The 18,914-nt window shown below is 47.4% G+C and overlaps 1 protein-coding gene across 2 annotated transcripts in view; it reads left to right on the top strand.

The window, feature by feature from the left end:
• The first annotated feature begins 6,962 nt into the window (after nucleotides 1-6,962).
• The window catches only part of tcf7l1a (transcription factor 7 like 1a), a 34,160-nt gene continuing 22,208 nt past the window's right edge, over nucleotides 6,963-18,914 (top strand). For both annotated transcript variants that reach the window (XM_030767692.1, XM_030767693.1), the window contains exons 1-3: nucleotides 6,963-7,413; nucleotides 7,539-7,611; nucleotides 7,707-7,834. In XM_030767692.1, the coding sequence (XP_030623552.1) occupies nucleotides 7,228-7,413; nucleotides 7,539-7,611; nucleotides 7,707-7,834 (387 nt within the window). In that variant the 5' untranslated portion in view covers nucleotides 6,963-7,227. The remainder of the gene's footprint in view (nucleotides 7,414-7,538; nucleotides 7,612-7,706; nucleotides 7,835-18,914) is intronic.

Raw genomic sequence — 18,914 nt, 5'->3', positions numbered from 1 at the left:
GCTCCACACACTCAACCTCACCATGGTCTCATCCAGCCTGCTCCACACACTCAACCTCACCATGGTCTCAACCAGCCGGTTCCCCACACTCAACCTCACCATGGTCTCAGCCAGCCGGTTCCCCACACTCAACCTCACCATGGTCTCATCCAGCCGGTTCCCCACACTCAACCTCACCATGGTCTCAGCCAGCCCGCTCCCCACACTCAACCTCACCATGGTCTCAACCAGCCGGTTCCCCACACTCAACCTCCACATGGTCTCAGCCAGCCCGCTCCACACACTCAACCTCACCATGGTCTCATCCAGCCGGTTCCACACACTCAACCTCACCATGGTCTCAGCCAGCCGGTTCCACACACTCAACCTCACCATGGTCTCAACCAGCCGGTTGACCACACTCAACCTCACCATGGTCTCAACCAGCCGGTTCCACACACTCAACCTCACCATGGTCTCAGCCAGCCGGTTCCACACACTCAACCTCACCATGGTCTCATCCAGCCCGCTGAGGGGGATACATCCTCTTTAGCTCTTAAACCTGTTATTTCAAACAAAAAATGATCTGTTTCGTACAATGTATATGGATCTGTAGATAAATCTGTTAGAGCACTGTATTTCCCTCCAGAGCTTAGAATATGTGATGGACACACACACACACACACACATTGTAATAGGTGACAAGTCCCTGTGCGGATGTCTGATTTATTCAGTCCTGTGTTAACAGCTATGGAAATGACAGTGGAACCTCCTGGTACATGGGATTTTCAAAACTCGCTGGACTGTAAAAACTCGTGCCATTCAGAGTCATTATTTTAATAAGGATTAGCAGTTGTTAAACAGCTCATTTGGTTAAAGGAAAACCAGACACATGAGACCTGAGAATCTGATACGTCTGTTCCTTACCACCCCCTCTGCCCCCTTTCAATAAATACATTCTTTTCCATTTTTTGAAATGTTATCCGACACAAAACACAGAATGTGTGTGTGAGAGAGAGAGTTCTGAGAGATAGAGAGAGAGAAAGAGAGAGAGGGAGTTCTGAGAGATAGAGAGAGAGAAAGAAAGAGAGAGAAAGAGAGAGAGGGAGTTCTGAGAGATAGAGAGAGAGAAAGAAAGAGAGAGAGAGAGAGAGAGAGAGAGAGAGAGAGTGAGTTCTGAGAGCTAGAGTGAGAGAGAGTTCTGAGGGATAGAGAGAGAGAGATTCTGAGAGAGCGAGAGAGAAAGAGTTCTGAGAGAGAGTTCTGAGAGAGAGAGAGTTTTGAGAGAGGGGGGGCGGTAGAATCTCTCTCTCTCTCTGTTCTGTTCATAGATCCCTTTCTAAAGACTGACACCAGTTAAGAAGTGAGAGAAACAGCAGAAATTTCCTATCACTTTACAGACTCAGACAATGTTCTAAATTTGGTTTGTTTTCTATGTCACCCCCGCCACCCTGGTTACTGTCCCCCCCCCCAATGAAAACTCTCCCACTGTGCACTGGGCTCCATACACTGGCATCTTGCCTGTTTTTCATCCATGTAATAGCTATGGGTTTGTGATGTCCTACTCAGCTGAAAAGAGCCTGTTCTCATGTGCAGCTGAAAGTTTCATTGTGTGAATTATACGCTGGGTTTAGTCTGCAGGCCGTGCTGAGTCTGAGTTTCAAAGTGAGGGTAATAACGCTGGACAGGCCTTGCAGGGCTGAACAGGGCTAGGCCTGGGTCATCCTTTCCCTCAGTGTGAACAGACACTGGTCATTCCTGGCCCCGCTCTCTCCGGGCTGCAAGTCTTCGTCTCACTCACTCACTCACTCACTCACTCACTCACTCACTCACTCACATGTTTTATTTCTACATTGAAAAGCAATAATTTCCATCAAAAATCACAGACATCTATAAATACTGCCAATAAAGTGACAGAAAGCAACATTTCATTTTGTTTAAGGGTCATTTTCATGTAAAGATTTGTGAAGATTCAAATAAAACGCCCCCCCCCCCCCCACCCCTATGTCCCGTGCTGACAGAATAGCCTGAGAATGGAGAAAAAGGGGAAGGGGTCAGATGAGTCGTAGAATGACCTTTTCACATTCTCTTTCACTCTAACCTCAAATAATTACAACTTCCTCATTTCCCTTTTGGATTGTTCAGAATACAACTGCCAGCGGAAGGGCTGGTTTTGCTCCCAGACCCGGTTTACATGGTCAGAGAAAGCAAAAGGTCCCGTGCCCAAACGCCACAGAGCCGTGATCTACAGAGCTGAATTCAGGTAGCACTGGAAGCGGGCGAAGAGAAGAGTCGGAAATGGCAGGAAATCTAAAAATCATGTGAGCAGTGACAGAAATCCTCTCGGTTCTCGTGATTAGACATTCCCTTTCAAGACGTCTTCTCCGATTCTCCAGAGTGGATGTCTGGGTGACAGGCCGTTATGGCGATGTTCTGAGAGATTTTTTTTTTCTTTTTGGAGAAGAGAAAGATATTGTGGCTTGATGAAGAGGTTCTACCTAAGTTTTCTCTCATCTTTGATCTTGGAAATAGACGTCTGTGGTGTAGACTGCTCCTTGTGAAATCACGAGAGTCAGGTAGAAGGAAGAGTGAAAGTGTCATGGCGATCGTTCTATTATACGAGTCATCGCCATTCTAAGAGTCCATTCCAGAAACATCTGTCATGAGAGAACGAGAGATGATTCACAGCACCACTCACTGAACATGGATTCATGTTCACTCTATTACCAGCAAGGCCAAAAACCCTTACTAAAGAAAAACATTGTTAGAAATATTAATAATGACAAATATATATCCACTGATCCAAAATCAGTATTATTAACACTGATCCAAAAAACTGAGACAAATTTGAGCGAAAACCAACTTAAAGTATCTTAACGCGGTGTTGGTTCCCCACTGGCTAATGGGACAGTTCCAAAGGGCCTCAGTGTAGATGTGTGCAGTGCAGTAAATCACAGTAGTTTGCCCCGCCCTGATTGTCAATCAACTCACAGACAACACACAGTCAAAGGGAAACCATAAACACAGTCAAAATTAAACTGAACTGAGATGTCCACACAGGGCAGAACCGACAGTCAGTGAATGCACGTCCACACAGGGCAGAACTGACAGTCAGTGAATGTACGTCCACACAGGGCAGAACCGACAGTCAGTGAATGTACGTCCACACAGGGCAGAACTGACAGTCAGTGAATGTCCATCCACACAGGGCAGAACTGACAGTCAGTGAATGTCCGTCCACACAGGGCAGAACTGACAGTCAGTGAATGCACGTCCACACAGGGCAGAACTGACAGTCAGTGAATGTCCATCCACACAGGGCAGAACTGACAGTCAGTGAATGTCCGTCCACACAGGGCAGAACTGACAGTCAGTGAGTGCACGTCCACACAGGGCAGAACTGACAGTCAGTGAGTGTACGTCCACACAGGGCAGAACTGACAGTCAGTGAATGCACGTCCACACAGGGCAGAACTGACAGTCAGTGAATGTCCATCCACACAGGGCAGAACTGACAGTCAGTGAATGTCCGTCCACACAGGGCAGAACTGACAGTCAGTGAGTGTACGTCCACACAGGGCAGAACTGACAGTCAGTGAATGCACGTCCACACAGGGCAGAACTGACAGTCAGTGAATGTCCATCCACACAGGGCAGAACTGACAGTCAGTGAATGTCCATCCACACAGGGCAGAACTGACAGTCAGTGAATGTCCGTCCACACAGGGCAGAACTGACAGTCAGTGAGTGTCTGTCCACACAGGGCAGAACTGACAGTCAGTGAGTGTACGTCCACACAGGGCAGAACTGACAGTCAGTGAGTGTACGTCCACACAGGGCAGAACTGACAGTCAGTGAATGCACGTCCACACAGGGCAGAACTGACAGTCAGTGAATGCACGTCCACACAGGGCAGAACTGACAGTCAGTGAATGTCCGTCCACACAGGGCAGAACTGACAGTCAGTGAATGCACGTCCACACAGGGCAGAACTGACAGTCAGTGAGTGTACGTCCACACAGGGCAGAACTGACAGTCAGTGAATGTCCGTCCACACAGGGCAGAACCGACAGTCAGTGAATGTCCGTCCACACAGGGCAGAACTGACAGTCAGTGAGTGTACGTCCACACAGGTCAGGTCTGTTGGCTCCAACTCAGGCAAAGATGGGACTGTTTCTCATCCACACAGTATGAATTTCACAGGCTCCTCAGACACACACTCTCACACACACACACACACACACACACACACACTCACACACAGAGACACACACACACACTCACACACACACACACACACACACACACACACATGCTCACATCCTGCATTTAGAGCGAGGAGAACATGGGACTGTGTCTGGCCATGAGCTGACTCTGCAATGCAAACGAGCAGAAAGAAAGTGTGTTCTAGTTTTGATTGAATAGACTTTCATTCATGAACATACAGACCATGCTTGCAATTTGCTACATCATTTTTATTTACTTACTTGCTTTCACTAATTTATTCCTAATTTAGTCAGAAGCTCAGGAGCTCTCAGAGTGAGCGATGTTATTTATCTTTGACCGGCTCACAGGAAAATGAGACAGAAATTCCCATGTCGCAGATAACCTTAAAGTTAACATGTCAATAATTCATCTCTCATATGATTTAATATAACAGCACTTGAATTATTCATGCTCCACTGCATTACTCTCTCTCTCCTTCTCACTCGACTCTGTCTCTTTTTGTATCTGTCTGTCTGTCTCCCACCCTCCCCCCTCTCTCTCTCTCTCTCTCTCTCTCTCTCCCCAAACTTTCATTTTCATCTCAGATGCTCTGGGGTTTCTGTGATTTATATATGGCAGACGTTTGGGGCCAGGACGTGTAAAGGGCCGTGTGTGCTGATGGCTATACTGTCATGGTTATTCCAGCTGCTCCAGCCTGTGACTCACGACTCATAAACCTGCATACCTTCCACCTCCACAGACGCACGACCCAGCGAGGAGAGAGGCACACTGTGTTTTGTCCTGCCTGCTCTGTGTTAGCTAATTGGTTTGACACAGAGCTATTGTCTGCGTCCCTGCAGGTGATCCTGAGGGCTGGCAATGAACAAAAGAGCAATGAGAAAAGATGCTGTTCTTACCCAGAGGGCTTCCACACACCAGACACTGTGAGGAAAATGAAGCTTCTGACATGTAACTGTCATCAAACTTCATTTAAATAAAACTGGAAAAACAGCACCCTTTTCACAGAGACATCTTCTGACAGGGACAAATTCAGGCAAAAATATTCATTACTCGTTGAGAAAATGCCATAGGACAAGCAAAGTTTTGAACCTAAGCTTGTTCTGAGCATTCAGAAAGCCAAGCCAACCAAATTCCAGGTCCTGTTCCCTTTTACTGAATAAAATTCCAGGTGTTTTTTCCCTGTGTGAGGCCCTGACAAAGCTGGAATGCTCTGGTGTTCTGCTCACTGTGAGTAAGTCTGTAAGACCCAGTTGTGTTCCTGCACTCAAAGAATCCAGTTTGTGCACATTGTCTGCATAGTCGCTCATTCAAGACGGACGCTCCATTGTTCTCACTCACAGGCCAATTTACCGTTAACTCAGCAGTGGGGGGGGGGGGGGGGGGGTGTATGTCTGTATTTCTTACTGTTCTGACAGGACAGGAGACTTCACTGGGCCTGGGGGTGTGCCAGTGACCCCACCAGCGATGCACATTGGTCAGGGGCGCCTTCATGGCAGCTTCAGCATCTGCTATGATCAGCGCAGACATCCCAGTGAAGACCAGACCGTCCTAATGTCTCAGTGAAGGACAGACCATCCTAATGTCTCAGTGAAGGACAGACCATCCTAATGTCTCAGTGAAGACCAGACCGTCCTAATGTCTCAGTGAAGGACAGACCATCCTAATGTCTCAGTGAAGACCAGACCGTCCTAATGTCTCAGTGAAGACCAGACAGTCCAAATGTCTCAGTGAAGACCAGACCGTCCTAATGTCTCAGTGAAGGACAGACCGTCCTAATGTCTCAGCAAAGAACAGACCATCCTAACTTCTCAGTGAAGAAGCAGGATTTGACTGTTAGCTGGACTGCCTAAATCAAAAGTTAAAAAGCAACAACAACCACAAAAAACAACATCTTCAAAATACGGATGTTCCTTATATGTTCAACTGTACAGTTTTGACTTTTAACACAAGACTTTTGGCTCACTAAGAAAGCCTGAATTGTGAAACAGCTGCCAAACTCCTGCAGAGAAAGATAATTTATTTTAAATTGTGCCTCCTGAACAACGAACATAGAATATAAAATGAAAACAATCTTGACAAAGAATATGCTAATATCCCACAACCGCCTTAATTATTAAAATACGAAGCGTTTTTGCAAATACACATTTACGACTACTTATGATAATAACAATCGCCATCAAACAAGACTGTTTTTGCTAATTTCTTGATCAAAAAAAAAATCCTGTTGTCTTTCCGAAAAGCAACAGACTGTACCTTTAAGGCGCGCTGGTCCCCTGACAGGAATGAATGGAGTGTCGGTTTACAGATGAAACTCCTCCCCCATATTCTAATGAAGGAAGAGTCTTCCTTCCACTTCAGTTCACTTCAACCAACCAAGGATATCAACGAATTCCTATCCCATACCTCTCTTCACCGGACTGTTGTTCTCTGGGTTACACAGAAATTACTTTTTCTAAAAAACCTACGTGGGATTGGAATACGACGAAACTGAAACACGACGCTCTTGCACGAGGGAATTCCGTTCTGAAGGAGCACTACTCCTAAACTACTTGGACAGGCACAGCGGAGAAACTTTTGGAACGCGACACCAGCAAAAGGGCAAAAACTTTTTTTTTGTTGTCTTTTCATAAGCGATACTTTCTAATTCGCGGAGGTTCCGAGACCAAGCTAGCGCATGGATTACAGACGATGAGTGAAGCCTTTAGTAGGTTTACCCCAGCGTGGTTTGATGTGCATCTACCTCAAGACGCAAACAACACCGGGGCCGCTTTGCTGCTTATGCCATCAAAACATGTACAACTGAGGCTAAACTTTGCAGAGTTTGGTGAATAAAATAAGCATTCTACCAGCTTGACGACTGACCCGATTACACTGAAAAATGTGGATTTTTTAACTGCTTTTGATGTGGGCAGTAGAAACTTTTTAGACGTTTTGGGGTTTTTCTGTGAAAACGGAGTATTTTACAGAGAGAAAGTTTTCTTGTTCGTACGTTTTTAGATAGGCGCATTTGTTTTCTTCAAAATGCCACAGCTGAACGGAGGTGGTGGCGATGACTTGGGAGCGAATGATGAACTTATATCTTTCAAAGACGAAGGAGAACAAGAGGAGAAAATATCCGAGAATGTGTCGGCCGAGAGGGATCTGGACGACGTGAAATCGTCTTTGGTGAACGAGTCTGAAAACAACAGTAGCTCGTCTGACTCAGAGGTAAGAGTAACCGTGATTGTTTATTGTTCGTTGTTAACAGCCCGATCTAGTGCACTTCACTGAAATTTACTAGCTGTCATTCTTACTTTGACAAAATGCTTTTGCACTCCGTTTGTCTTTACAAGCAAACAGACAGGCGTCCACAACCGAGACCAGAACTAGAAACCTATGAGAAACAAAGAGAGTATTTTGCTGAAGGTAAAATTCAAATTTCATCGTTATATTTTGATGAACTCTTTGCTACGGTTTTCACCGTCTCCTAATTCTGCACTTTGGTCCCCTTATCCCTGCAGCCTTACGGCGACAGCAAGATGGTGGATTTTTCAAGGGTCCCCCTTATGCTGGATATCCTTTTCTGATGATTCCAGACCTCACAAATCCATATCTCTCTAACGGCTCTCTATCCCCCAGCGCCAGAACGGTGAGTGACAGTCACGTATGTCTGAAGTTTTCTATGTGCACATTCACCTATACGCGAGCACGACAAATGGGATATTTCAGGCTCTGTCACAATTTGTGGCCACGCGCTAGAAAAAGAAAAAAAAAAAGTTGTCAATGTGCCGCCAAGCAGTGCGCCATATTCCCTTCGAGTGGCCTCTTAAGGACCGACCAGTTCTTTGTTTTCCTTCGACGTCGTTTTTGACAAACTTTGTTCCGTGAAGTGGCCCGTGCTCATTACTGTGGAATATTAAGTTCTGTTTATCATATAAATATTTTGCAGTAAGATCACCCTTTAAGTTACTTTCTAAACAGTTTTCCACGGTCTTTTGACCTGTTGATTCTTACATACTGTACGTTTGGAATGAGAGCTTCGTTTCCGCGTAATTGTTGTTGCGGACCATACAGAGGTTCGAGCGGAGTGTGTGGTTGAAGTTCACGTCTTTTGTATAGTTACATGGAAACGCATGTTTTGCTACGCTTTTTTCCGGAATGTCACCAGCTCGATTAATTAACCGTGTATTGTAATAACAACCCGAGGTCCTGACTGGAGACAAGCCCAGACAGATACGATATTTTCACCCTTAAGTATCAAGTATGTGCGTGTCGGTCTTGGTACGTGTCGGTGTCGCTGGATGTGAGCACTGTTTTTGATTTATGACAGTGTTGACTGGACGATTATTTTATTGAGATTTGACAGTAAGCCAGTTCAGACAATAGAGGGATTTTAACATAACGTGATTAATAAGTTTTCATTGAAAACGTCTGTCTTTATCAGTTCTGCCTGATCAGGGAAACTGCCAGTCAATTAGAGAGCTGTTAACTGGCTATTGTTATTGTAAGTCACTGGCTGATGGCTCTGTTGGAGTTCACCAGTGGGTGTCCCTTATCTGGTGGGCATCCTCTGTTCTCACTCTCAAACCACGGTGTTTATGTCACCAGCAGTTTGCAGCAGTGAAGGCAGAGTCATACACCAGAAAGTGTTTTTTTTTGTTTTTTTACCACACCTTCCATTGTGACTCTTTGTTTCTGGTTTTGTTTGGGAAAAATGTCTCTTTTTTTTGTGAGCTGCTGGACAAACACTTTGCTCTGATGACATGAATATGGAGAAACTGCATTGGGGGAGTGGGGTTTGAGGAACAGGAGGGGGTGGGCGTTTGCAGTCATTAACATGCCTTTAGTGACACTGAATTAAAACGGTTACTCTGGCTGGAGGGGGGGGGGGGGGGGGGGGAGGGCAGGCCGTCGCTGGGCTGTGTGTGAATGAGGTTGCCTACAGTGGTTATCTTGTCTTGTGAAATAGCATTACACAGGTAATGGTGGCCATTTCATGCCTGACATGAGTGTGGAAAAACAGTTTGATCTTAACACAGAGTAACAGAGTATTTGTGTCTTCAGATAAGATGGTTAGTGGCATTTGATTCCTCTTGGCCTCCCGTAACCTTTGTACTCCTCTGACGAAAGCTAGTGCTGAAAAAATAAGCATCTCCTCGGTGAACACTGACAAGGCTGTGAACATTTTGGGCATTTTTTACAGCACAAAAAATCTGAAGCGTCACTGTGTGTGAGGGGAAAACATAAACACTTAACACTACTGAATGAAAGTGGTGAACGTAACGTCAGAATGTTTTCAGATGTTTTAGTGCTGTCTGGAGCTGACAGTAAAGGCATCCTCTCATGTTTTTTTCCTGAATCTGTAGGTGACCCTGTGTCCTGTTAGATGTGTGTGTGTGTGTGTTCTCAGACAGCCTGACAAATGATCAGATAAATCTTGGGGGACTCTGGAGCACTCTGTGTGTGTGCGTGTGTGTGTGTGAGAGACTCTGGTGCACTGTGTGTGTGTCTGCACGTATGTGTGTGTGTGACTATGGAGCATTCTGTTTGTGTGTGTGTGTGTGACTATGGAGCATTCTGTTTGTGTGTGTGTGACTCTGGTGCACTGTGTGTGTGTGCATGCGTGTGTGTGTGTGACTCTGGAGCACTGTGTGTGTGTGCGTGCATGCGTGTGTGTGCGTGTGACTCTGGAGCACTGTGTGTGTGTGCGCATGCGTGTGACTCTGGAGCAGTGTGTGTGTGTGTGCGTGTGTGTGCGTGTGACTCTGGAGCACTGTGTGTGTGTGTGTGTGTGCGCATGCGTGTGACTCTGGAGCAGTGTGTGTGTGTGTGCGTGTGTGTGTGTGCGTGTGACTCTGGAGCACTGTGTGTGTGTGTCTTTTGGTGGCAGGTTGTGAGTCCGGTCAGTGGAGGCAGGATTTTTCGGGCTTCACCGTGACCTTAGGTTAAAGTAGAGAGCTGCTGAGGTCGATCTTTTCCCTCCATTTCTCTCTTCTCTTTTAGCAGATGCCAGGACAGCAGCTTTCTACCTCTGCACAGTTCCCTTTTCATTCCCTCTTCTCTGTCTGCTTCACCAATGTCACTGTTCACTTCACTCAGCAGATGGACCCTGTCAGGACAATATTTCTATATATGGTTTGTGATTATGTTGCATTTTTATCACGTTTCTTTTTTTTCCCCTGAAAACTCGGAGAGGACATGGTTTACTGTTAGAGCAGTGAGCTGCGTTCCTCAGAGCGATCCATACACTCGTATGTTAATCATAAAATCTCTAGGCAGGCCTGCTTCACCCTTCAGTAGGACCACAGCACACGGTTAAATACCACTGGCACCGATTCTGCGGTGTCGGGTCCGTCCTGCGTCCGCGGCCAGGCGGAGTCAGAGCACCTGTCTGTCTGAGAGGGAGGAGTTTGGATCAGAAGAACCGAGGCTGAATATCGAAGCATAGGCCTTTCATACGGCGGTGAACTGTGTGCTTTCTAAAAAACGACCCGGTGTGTCTGGGCCTGAGTGTTGGAGCGGACTGGACCGAGGGGCTTTAGGAAGAGAGCACTCAGCAGGGCCATTCCGCCGGGGCACGCTCGACCTTTTGGGGTTTTTTTTTTTTTGGGACGGGCATTCTCTCTGCCTCTCTCTTCCCCTCTCCTGATCTTACGCTCTTTCCACCCTCTGCACTGCTATGGTATTTTAAGACCTCGGAGACAATCTAAACTAAACATGTGAATTGTCCTGCACACGGGAGGGCCTCATTTTACATAAACAAACAGTGCTCAGGAGAGCTCTCCTGTCAACAGAGCGAGCTGTTTCCACACACTCAGCACTCAGAGAGAGAGAGAGAGAGAGAGAGAGAGAGAGAGAGAGAAAGCTGGGGGCGGAGAGAGAGAGCGAAAGAGACTGACTGAGAGAGTGCGGGTGTGCCCCTCCCCCCCTGTGTCCCACCACAGAAGGGACATTGTGCAGGCCTTTAAGTTAAGGCAACATTCCCGTCCAGCAAAGGAAACCTGAAAGCGGCTGCATGAATGTTTGTACAAATGAGCATGTAAACATAGACTTACCTTTTTCTCCAGGTTTAATGTGTTATGGGAAAGGTTTTTTCTGTTAGGGTAATTTAAACAAATCCAAATTCATTTAGAGGTCTTCCTTTTTTTTCCCAGAACTATGAATGCAGGGACTTGTTGGCAGGCCAGGAGTGAGGGGAGTGTGATCTGGGAGACAAAGAAGGGAGAGGTGATTTCTGTCAGGCGTGCTGCTAAGACATGGAACGTAACAGCACCGAGTGGATTTGAGAGGTTCTGAGGCAGGTTGTGTGAGTGGGTTTTAGAGGTTCTGAGGCAGGTTGTGTGAGTGGATTTGAGAGGTTCTGAAGCAGGTTGTGTGAGTGGGTTTGAGAGGTTCTGAGTCAGGTTGTGTGAGTGGATTTGAGAGGTTCTGAGGCAGGTTGTGTGAGTGGATTTTAGAGGTTCTGAAGCAGGTTGTGTGAGTGGATTTGAGAGGTCTCAGTCAGTTTGTGTGAGTGGATTTGAGAGGTTCTGAGTCAGGTTGTGTGAGTGGATTTGAGAGGTTCTGAGTCAGGTTGTGTGAGGGGATTTTAGAGGTTCTGAGGCAGGTTGTGTGAGTGGATTTGAGAGGTTCTGAGGCAGGTTGTGTGAGTGGATTTGAGAGGTTCTGAGGCAGGTTGTGTGAGTGGATTTGAGAGGTTCTGAGTCAGTTTGTGTGAGTGGATTTGAGAGGTTCTGAGTCAGGTTGTGTGAGTGGGTTTGAGAGGTTCTGAGGCAGGTTGTGTGAGTGGATTTTAGAGGTTCTGAGGCAGGTTGTGTGAGGGGATTTGAGAGGTTCTGAGTCAGGTTGTGTGAGTGGATTTTAGAGGTTCTGAGGCAATTTGTGTGAGTGGATTTGAGGCAGGTTTGTGTGAAATCAGATGGTTTTCAATGGGTTAAAAGCAGATTATCAGTCAATCAGCTGTAGTGACAGACTGTGGAGATGTGTTGTCCTTTTCATCAAATAAAATGGCAGAGATACTTGATACAAGACACCAGCAAACACCTACTTTGCTACAGAATGAGAGATGTTTGTTTCTCAGAATGTTTTAGGAGAAATGAAATGGACCATGAAAAAAGCGTCGAGGGCAGTTGTGTGTGATTCGGCACGGTGAGCGAGGGCTTTGGAGAGGAAGAGGTAAAACAGGAAGTAGATAAAGGAGTGGGAGGAGCCTTTCCCAGGGCCAGAGTGACTGAAAAACTCCGTCTCCCCCCCCTTGATCATATCTGTGTCCCGTAGGTCTCATGGAGGCATGCAGAGGTTTGCTGTGTGATTAGCACACAGGCATCCTGCTCTAGAATGTGCCCTGATTGGCTCGGGGTTTTTCTCTACACCTGTCCTGACCAATCAGTGTTTACGTTAGGATGCATGAGACAGAAATGTTATGTTTATGATCAGACAACTTATTACTTTGAAAATGTTTCTCAGCCCTGCATTGGTAATATTCCAATAAATGTGAGAGTTTTCTTTTCTTTCTTTATTTATTTACTTTTTTAGATGCTTATATTCTCAGCACAGAGATCTGTTGCTATTTGGTTGTAAGTAATGTAATTAATATTGTGGATGGGTATTATGAACATTGAATGGTTTGTTTGGAGGGAAAATTGTCCATGCTTGGACTGGTTGGTTTTTGATTTAGATACTGGTTTTGATTTAGATACTCTTTAATCATGCGTAACATTTCAGCGTAAAGAAGTAACATGTGACTGCACATTTTCTGCCATTTCCAGTTCTGACACTTTTCTGCAGAAGAGTGAAAGAGAGACTAGTGTGACAGTCACAGGGATGTTTGAAATGAACAGAGAAACATGACTGACTGACTGACTGTATCACTGACTGACTGACTTACTGTATTACTGACTGACTGACTTACTGTATTACTGACTGACTGACTGTATTCCCGACTGTATTACTGACTGACTGACTTACTGTATTACTGACTGAGTATGTTACTGACTGACTGTATTACTGACTGACTGACTGACTTACTGTATTACTGACTGACTGACTGACTTACTGTATTACTGACTGACTGACTGTATTACTGACTGTATTACTGACTGACTGACTTACTGTATTACTGACTGAGTATGTTACTGACTGTATTACTGACTGACTGACTTACTGTATTACTGACTGAGTATGTTACTGACTGACTGTATTACTGACTGACTGACTTACTGTATTACTGACTGAGTATGTTACTGACTGACTGACTGTATTACTGACTGACTGACTGACTGACTGTATTACTGACTGACTGACTGACTGTACTACTGACTGAGTATGTTACTGACTGACTGTATTACTGACTGACTATGTTACTGACTGACTGACTGTATTACTGACTGACTGACTGAGTATGTTACTGACTGACTGAATGTGGAATATGTGTTGTCATGCATAGTCTGGGGTTAGTATTGTGTTTTGGGGGGGGGGGGTATTGGGTTGGGTTAGTATTGTGTTTGGGGGGGGGGTATTGGGTTGGGTTAGTATTGTGTTTGGGGGGGGGTATTGGGTTGGGTTAGTATTGTGTTTTTGGGGGGGGGGTATTGGGTTGGGTTAGTATTGTGTTTGGGGGGGGGGGTATTGGGTTGGGTTAGTATTGTGTTTGGGGGGGGTATTGGGTTGGGTTAGTATTGTGGTTTTGGGGGGGGGGGGGTTATTGGGTCGGGTTAGTATTGTGTTTTGTGGGGGGGGGTATTGGGTCGGGTTAGTATTGTCGTTTTGGGGGGGGGTATTGGATCGGGTTACTATTGTCGTTTTGGGGGGGAGTATTGGATCGGGTTAGTATTGTGTTTTGGGGGGGGAGTATTGGATCGGGTTAGTATTGTCGTTTTGGGGGGGGAGTATTGGGTCGGGTTACTATTGTCGTTTTGGGGGGGGAGTATTGGATCGGGTTAGTATTGTCGTTTTGGGGGGGGGGTATTGGATCGGGTCAGTATTGTCGTTTTGGGGGGGGAGTATTGGATCGGGTTAGTATTGTCGTTTTGGGGGGGGAGTATTGGGTCGGGTTTGTATTGTCGTTTTGGGGGGGTAGTATTGGGTTGGGTTAGTATTGTCGTTTTGGGGGGGGGGGTATTGGATCGGGTCAGTATTGTTGTTTTGGGGGGGGGGGGGTATTGGGTTGGGTTTGTATTGTGTTTTTGGGGGGGGGGAGTATTGGGTCGGGTTAGTATTGTCGTTTTGGGGGGGGTTATTGGGTCGGGTTTGTATTGTGTTTTGGGGGGGGGTGTTGGGTTGGGTTAGTATTGTGTTTTGGGGGGGGTATTGGGTCGGGTTAGTATTGTGTTTTGGGGGGGGCGTTGGGTTGGGTTAGTATTGTGTTTTGGGGGGGGGTATTGGGTCGGGTTAGTATTGTGTTTTGGGGGGGGTGTTGGGTTGGGTTAGTATTGTGTTTTGGGGGGGGGGTATTGGGTTGGGTTAGTATTGTGTTTTGGGGGGGGTATTGGGTCGGGTTAGTATTGTGTTTTGGGGGGGGGAGTATTGGGTTGGGTTAGTATTGTTGTTTTGGGGGGGGGGAGTATTGGGTTGGGTTAGTATTGTTGTTTTGGAGGGGGGGTTATTGGGTCGGGTTAGTATTGTGTTTTGGGGGGGGTTATTGGGTTGGGTTAGTATTGTCGTTTTGGGGGGGGGTATTGGGTTGGGTTAGTATTGTCGTTTTGGGGGGGGGGTATTGGGTTGGGTTAGTATTGTGTTTTGGGGGGGGTATTGGGTCGGGTTAGTATTGTCGTTTTGGGGGGGGTATTGGGTCGGGTTACTATTGTGTTTTGGGGGGAGCATACTGGGGCCATGCTGGAGCACCAGCCTCCTGTCTGAAGGAGAACAGGGCTCAGTACTCCACTGCTCCACTGATAACACTGTGTGTGTATGACAGGCAGTGGAGTCTCTCCCTCCCCTCTCTCTCTCTCTCTCTCTCTCTCTCTCTCTCTCTCTCTCTCTCTCTCTGTAGTGTGGGGCTGCATTGCTGTGGTTAGCTGTCTTTTCTCTGTAAGAAACAGACACACTCGCTCAGGGACACACACTGACTTCATGCATCACTCCTTGCTAATAAAACTTGATTGTGCAGGGGATAAAGTGGCGGGTGTGTGTGTGTGTGTGTGTGTTGGGGGGGGGGGGGCTTCAGGCTTCATCAGTCTGGTATTTTTAACAGCTGTTTTCAGTTATTGCTTCGCAGTCAGAGCTTCCTGGGGCCTCAGAAGGGGGTGAGAGGGCTTGGGTTGAGGTGGGGGGATTTTAAGGGGGGTGGGCGTGTGGGAAAAGTGAAGGAGGACATTTGGAGAGGAAGGGGAACTGAGTGCCAGGTGGGTGAAAATGGGCAGATGTTTTTTGTCTCTTTGGCTGAGAGGTGGCACAGATCTGCTTCTATCTGCCCGTCCACGTCCCATGCCTGCCAGAAAAACGGGAGGTCAACTCGTAATCTGGATTTTCTCCTCGTGGGATTCAGGGTAACCTGCAACTGTAATCTCTCAGGTGAGCGAAGGTTGTCTTTTTTCTGACCTCTATGACCTCAGAGATCATCCCTATCAGCAAAGGACCTGATCTCCCCCTGTCACAGGGTTTCAAACAGGTCATCTCCTATTTTGGACTGAGTTTCAAACCCACCGTCCCTTTTCAGAGTGCTATGAGTGAACGGTGAACACTGCTGTGAACACTGTCCTCAGACAAGCCTCCTGGGTGCAAAGAGACACAGGTGTTTTATAGAGAAAATCGCTGGGCTGTCTACTCAGAGAAGAGATGTGTGCTCATTGAGAAGGCTGAGGAAAACTTAGTGCGTCTCATCACTGGGTCATGCAGACCTGAGAACACTGCGTTTGTGAGCTGCAGCCGTAGTTTGCAGTGTAGGGGTAGATACTGAACATGGTCAGGGCCGTGTTCTGGTGTTTCTCTGGCATGGGGGGGGGGGGGGGGGGGTGAGGCAGAGCCCTATTGTGGCTGTGGTTGTCGGGTGGGGGGGTGGGCATTTGAGCCAGGGCCTGATTGGCGTGTGAACTGAAGGGTGCTGTGCAGTGACTCTTGGCTGGGCTGACAGAGTGTATGGGAGCCTCTCTGAATGGAGGCCTTTCAGCTGTGCAGCACGGCCTGAAAAGACTGAACAAAAGCCTGCAGGGAGGTGACTAAACGCTGCACGGCAGAGCCCTAGAATGTGTTCCTTCTCCTCTCTGTCCACCTTTACTGCCGCTATAGGAGGATATGCCCACAGTGTCCACAGTCCTCTGTGTTTGTGCATTCTGGATTTTTGTTGCTGCTTTGCATTTTCACTGATTATATTATGTATCTGATTGGTATCAACTAATAGGAATATGTTTCTGAAGAGTGACAAGGTGATTTGACTGTGGGGAAATTAAGGTAGATCTTCAGTGTAGTTCCTGCAGTGAGAGGATTGGTCAGTGTAGTTCCTGCAGTGAGAGGATTGGTCAGTGTAGTTCCTGCAGTGAGAGGACTGGTCAGTGTTGTTCCTGCAGTGAGAGGATTGGCTGTTGGTGTTGCTTGAGTGTGGAGTTGAAGGGTCATGGGTCATGGGTCGGGACCTGTTGACGAGACTCACAGATGAGTGGGCACCAAAACGCCCAGATTCCTTTGGGGGGGGGGTGGGGGTGGAGGGGGCACGGAGGCTGGCGGATTTTCCCATCTTTCCCCTGCTCCCTCCTCTCCAAAGTCTCCATCAGGATTGCCTCAACGCTGTCAGTCAGCCTACACAAAACGCCGGAGACCCCCTCCCTCTACACACACACGCACGCACTCACTCACACGCACACACTCCCACACGCACACACTCACTCACATGCACACACTCCCACACGCACACACTCCCACACGCTCACACTCACACTCACACACACTCTCAGACGCACACGCACACACTCACACTCACACTCACACACACGCTCAGACGCACACACACACACACACACACACTCACTCACACGCACACACACCCACTCACACACGCTCACACATACACACGCTCACACACACACACACACACACGCTCACACACACACACACACACACACGCTCCGACACACACACACACACACACTCCCACACACACACACACACACACACACGCACCACAAACACGCACCATACACACACACACACACATACACACGCACGCACACACTCACACTCACACACGCACGCACACACTCACACTCACACACGCACGCACACACTCACACTCACACACGCACGCACACACTCACACTCACACACGCACGCACACACTCACACTCACACACGCACACGCACACTCACACTCACACATGCTCACACACACACACGCTCCCACACACACACACACACACACACTCACATGCACACCGCTCACACTCGCACACTCACACCCGCACACGCACACGCACACACACACACACACACACGCTCTCACACACACACACGCTCACACGCACACACGCGCACGCACACACGCACACTCATACACGCGCACGCACACAGACACACACACACACACATTTGCACATACTCGCACATGCGCACACACACTCACACACACGGTCCGGCCCCTATCCCAGCTCCCTCCTGTAACTGAGGTCTGTGGCGTGATGATGATGGATTGGAGAAGAGAAGAGAGAGCTGCTCACAGAGCTGCACTGTTTGTCTGAGAGCTGAAGTGAACGTGACGTAACGGTTGGCACAGACATGGGTCTAACCTGCCGGCCTTGGCACCCCATGCCAGGCCTGCAGCTGTGGCAGACACCCTCTCCCAATCACCAGCAGAACCTTCTCCTTTTCACATGACGTGTGGTGCACTGGAGCTGGAGTGTGTGTGTGTGTGAGTGTGTGTGTATAGTGTGTGTGTGAGTGTGTTTGTGTGTGAGTGTGTGTGTATAGTGTGTGTGTGAGTGTGTGTGTGTATAGTGTGTGTGTGTGTGTGTGTGAGTGTGTGTGTATAGTGTGTGTGTAAGTGTGAGTGTGTGTGTGTGTGTGTGTGTGAGTGTGTGTGTATAGTGTGTGTGTAAGTGTGAGTGTGTGTGTGTGTGTGTGTGTGAGTGTGTGTGTATAGTGTGTGTGTAAGTGTGAGTGTGTGTGTATAGTGTGTGTATAGTGTGTGTGAGTGTGTGTGTATAGTGTGTGTGTTAGTGTGTGTGAGTGTGTGTGTGTGTGTGTGTGTGTGTGTGTGTGTGTGTGAGTGTGTGTGTGTATAGTGTGTGTGTGTGTGAGTGTGTGTGTGTATAGTGTGTGTGTGAGTGTGTGTGTGTAAGTGTGAGTGTGTGTGTGTATAGTGTGTGTGTGAGTGTGTTTGTGTGTGAGTGTGTGTGTATAGTGTGTGTGTGAGTGTGTGTGAGTGTGAATGTGTGTGTGTGTGTGCGTGTGAGTGTGAGTGTGTGTGTGAGAGTGTGTTTGTGTGTGAGTGTGTGTGTGAGTGTGTGTGTGTGTGAGTGTGTGTGTATAGTGTGTGTGTATAGTGTGTGAGTGTGTGTGCGTGTGAGTGTGTGTGTGTGTGTATAGTGTGTGTGTGAGTGTGTGTGAGTGTGTTTGTGTGTGAGTGTGTGTGTATAGTGTGTGTGTGAGTGTGTGTGAGTGTGTGTGTATAGTGTGTGTGTAAGTGTGAGTGTTTGTGTGTGAGTGTGTGTGTATAGTGTGTGTGTGAGTGTGTGTGTATAGTGTGTGTGTGAGTGTGTGTGTGTGAGTGTGTGTGTATAGTGTGTGTATAGTGTGTGTGT

This window comes from Chanos chanos, chromosome 3, assembly GCF_902362185.1.
Source record: "Chanos chanos chromosome 3, fChaCha1.1, whole genome shotgun sequence".
Classification (NCBI taxonomy): domain Eukaryota; kingdom Metazoa; phylum Chordata; class Actinopteri; order Gonorynchiformes; family Chanidae; genus Chanos; species Chanos chanos.
This window is presented reverse-complemented; position numbering and strand designations above follow the sequence as displayed.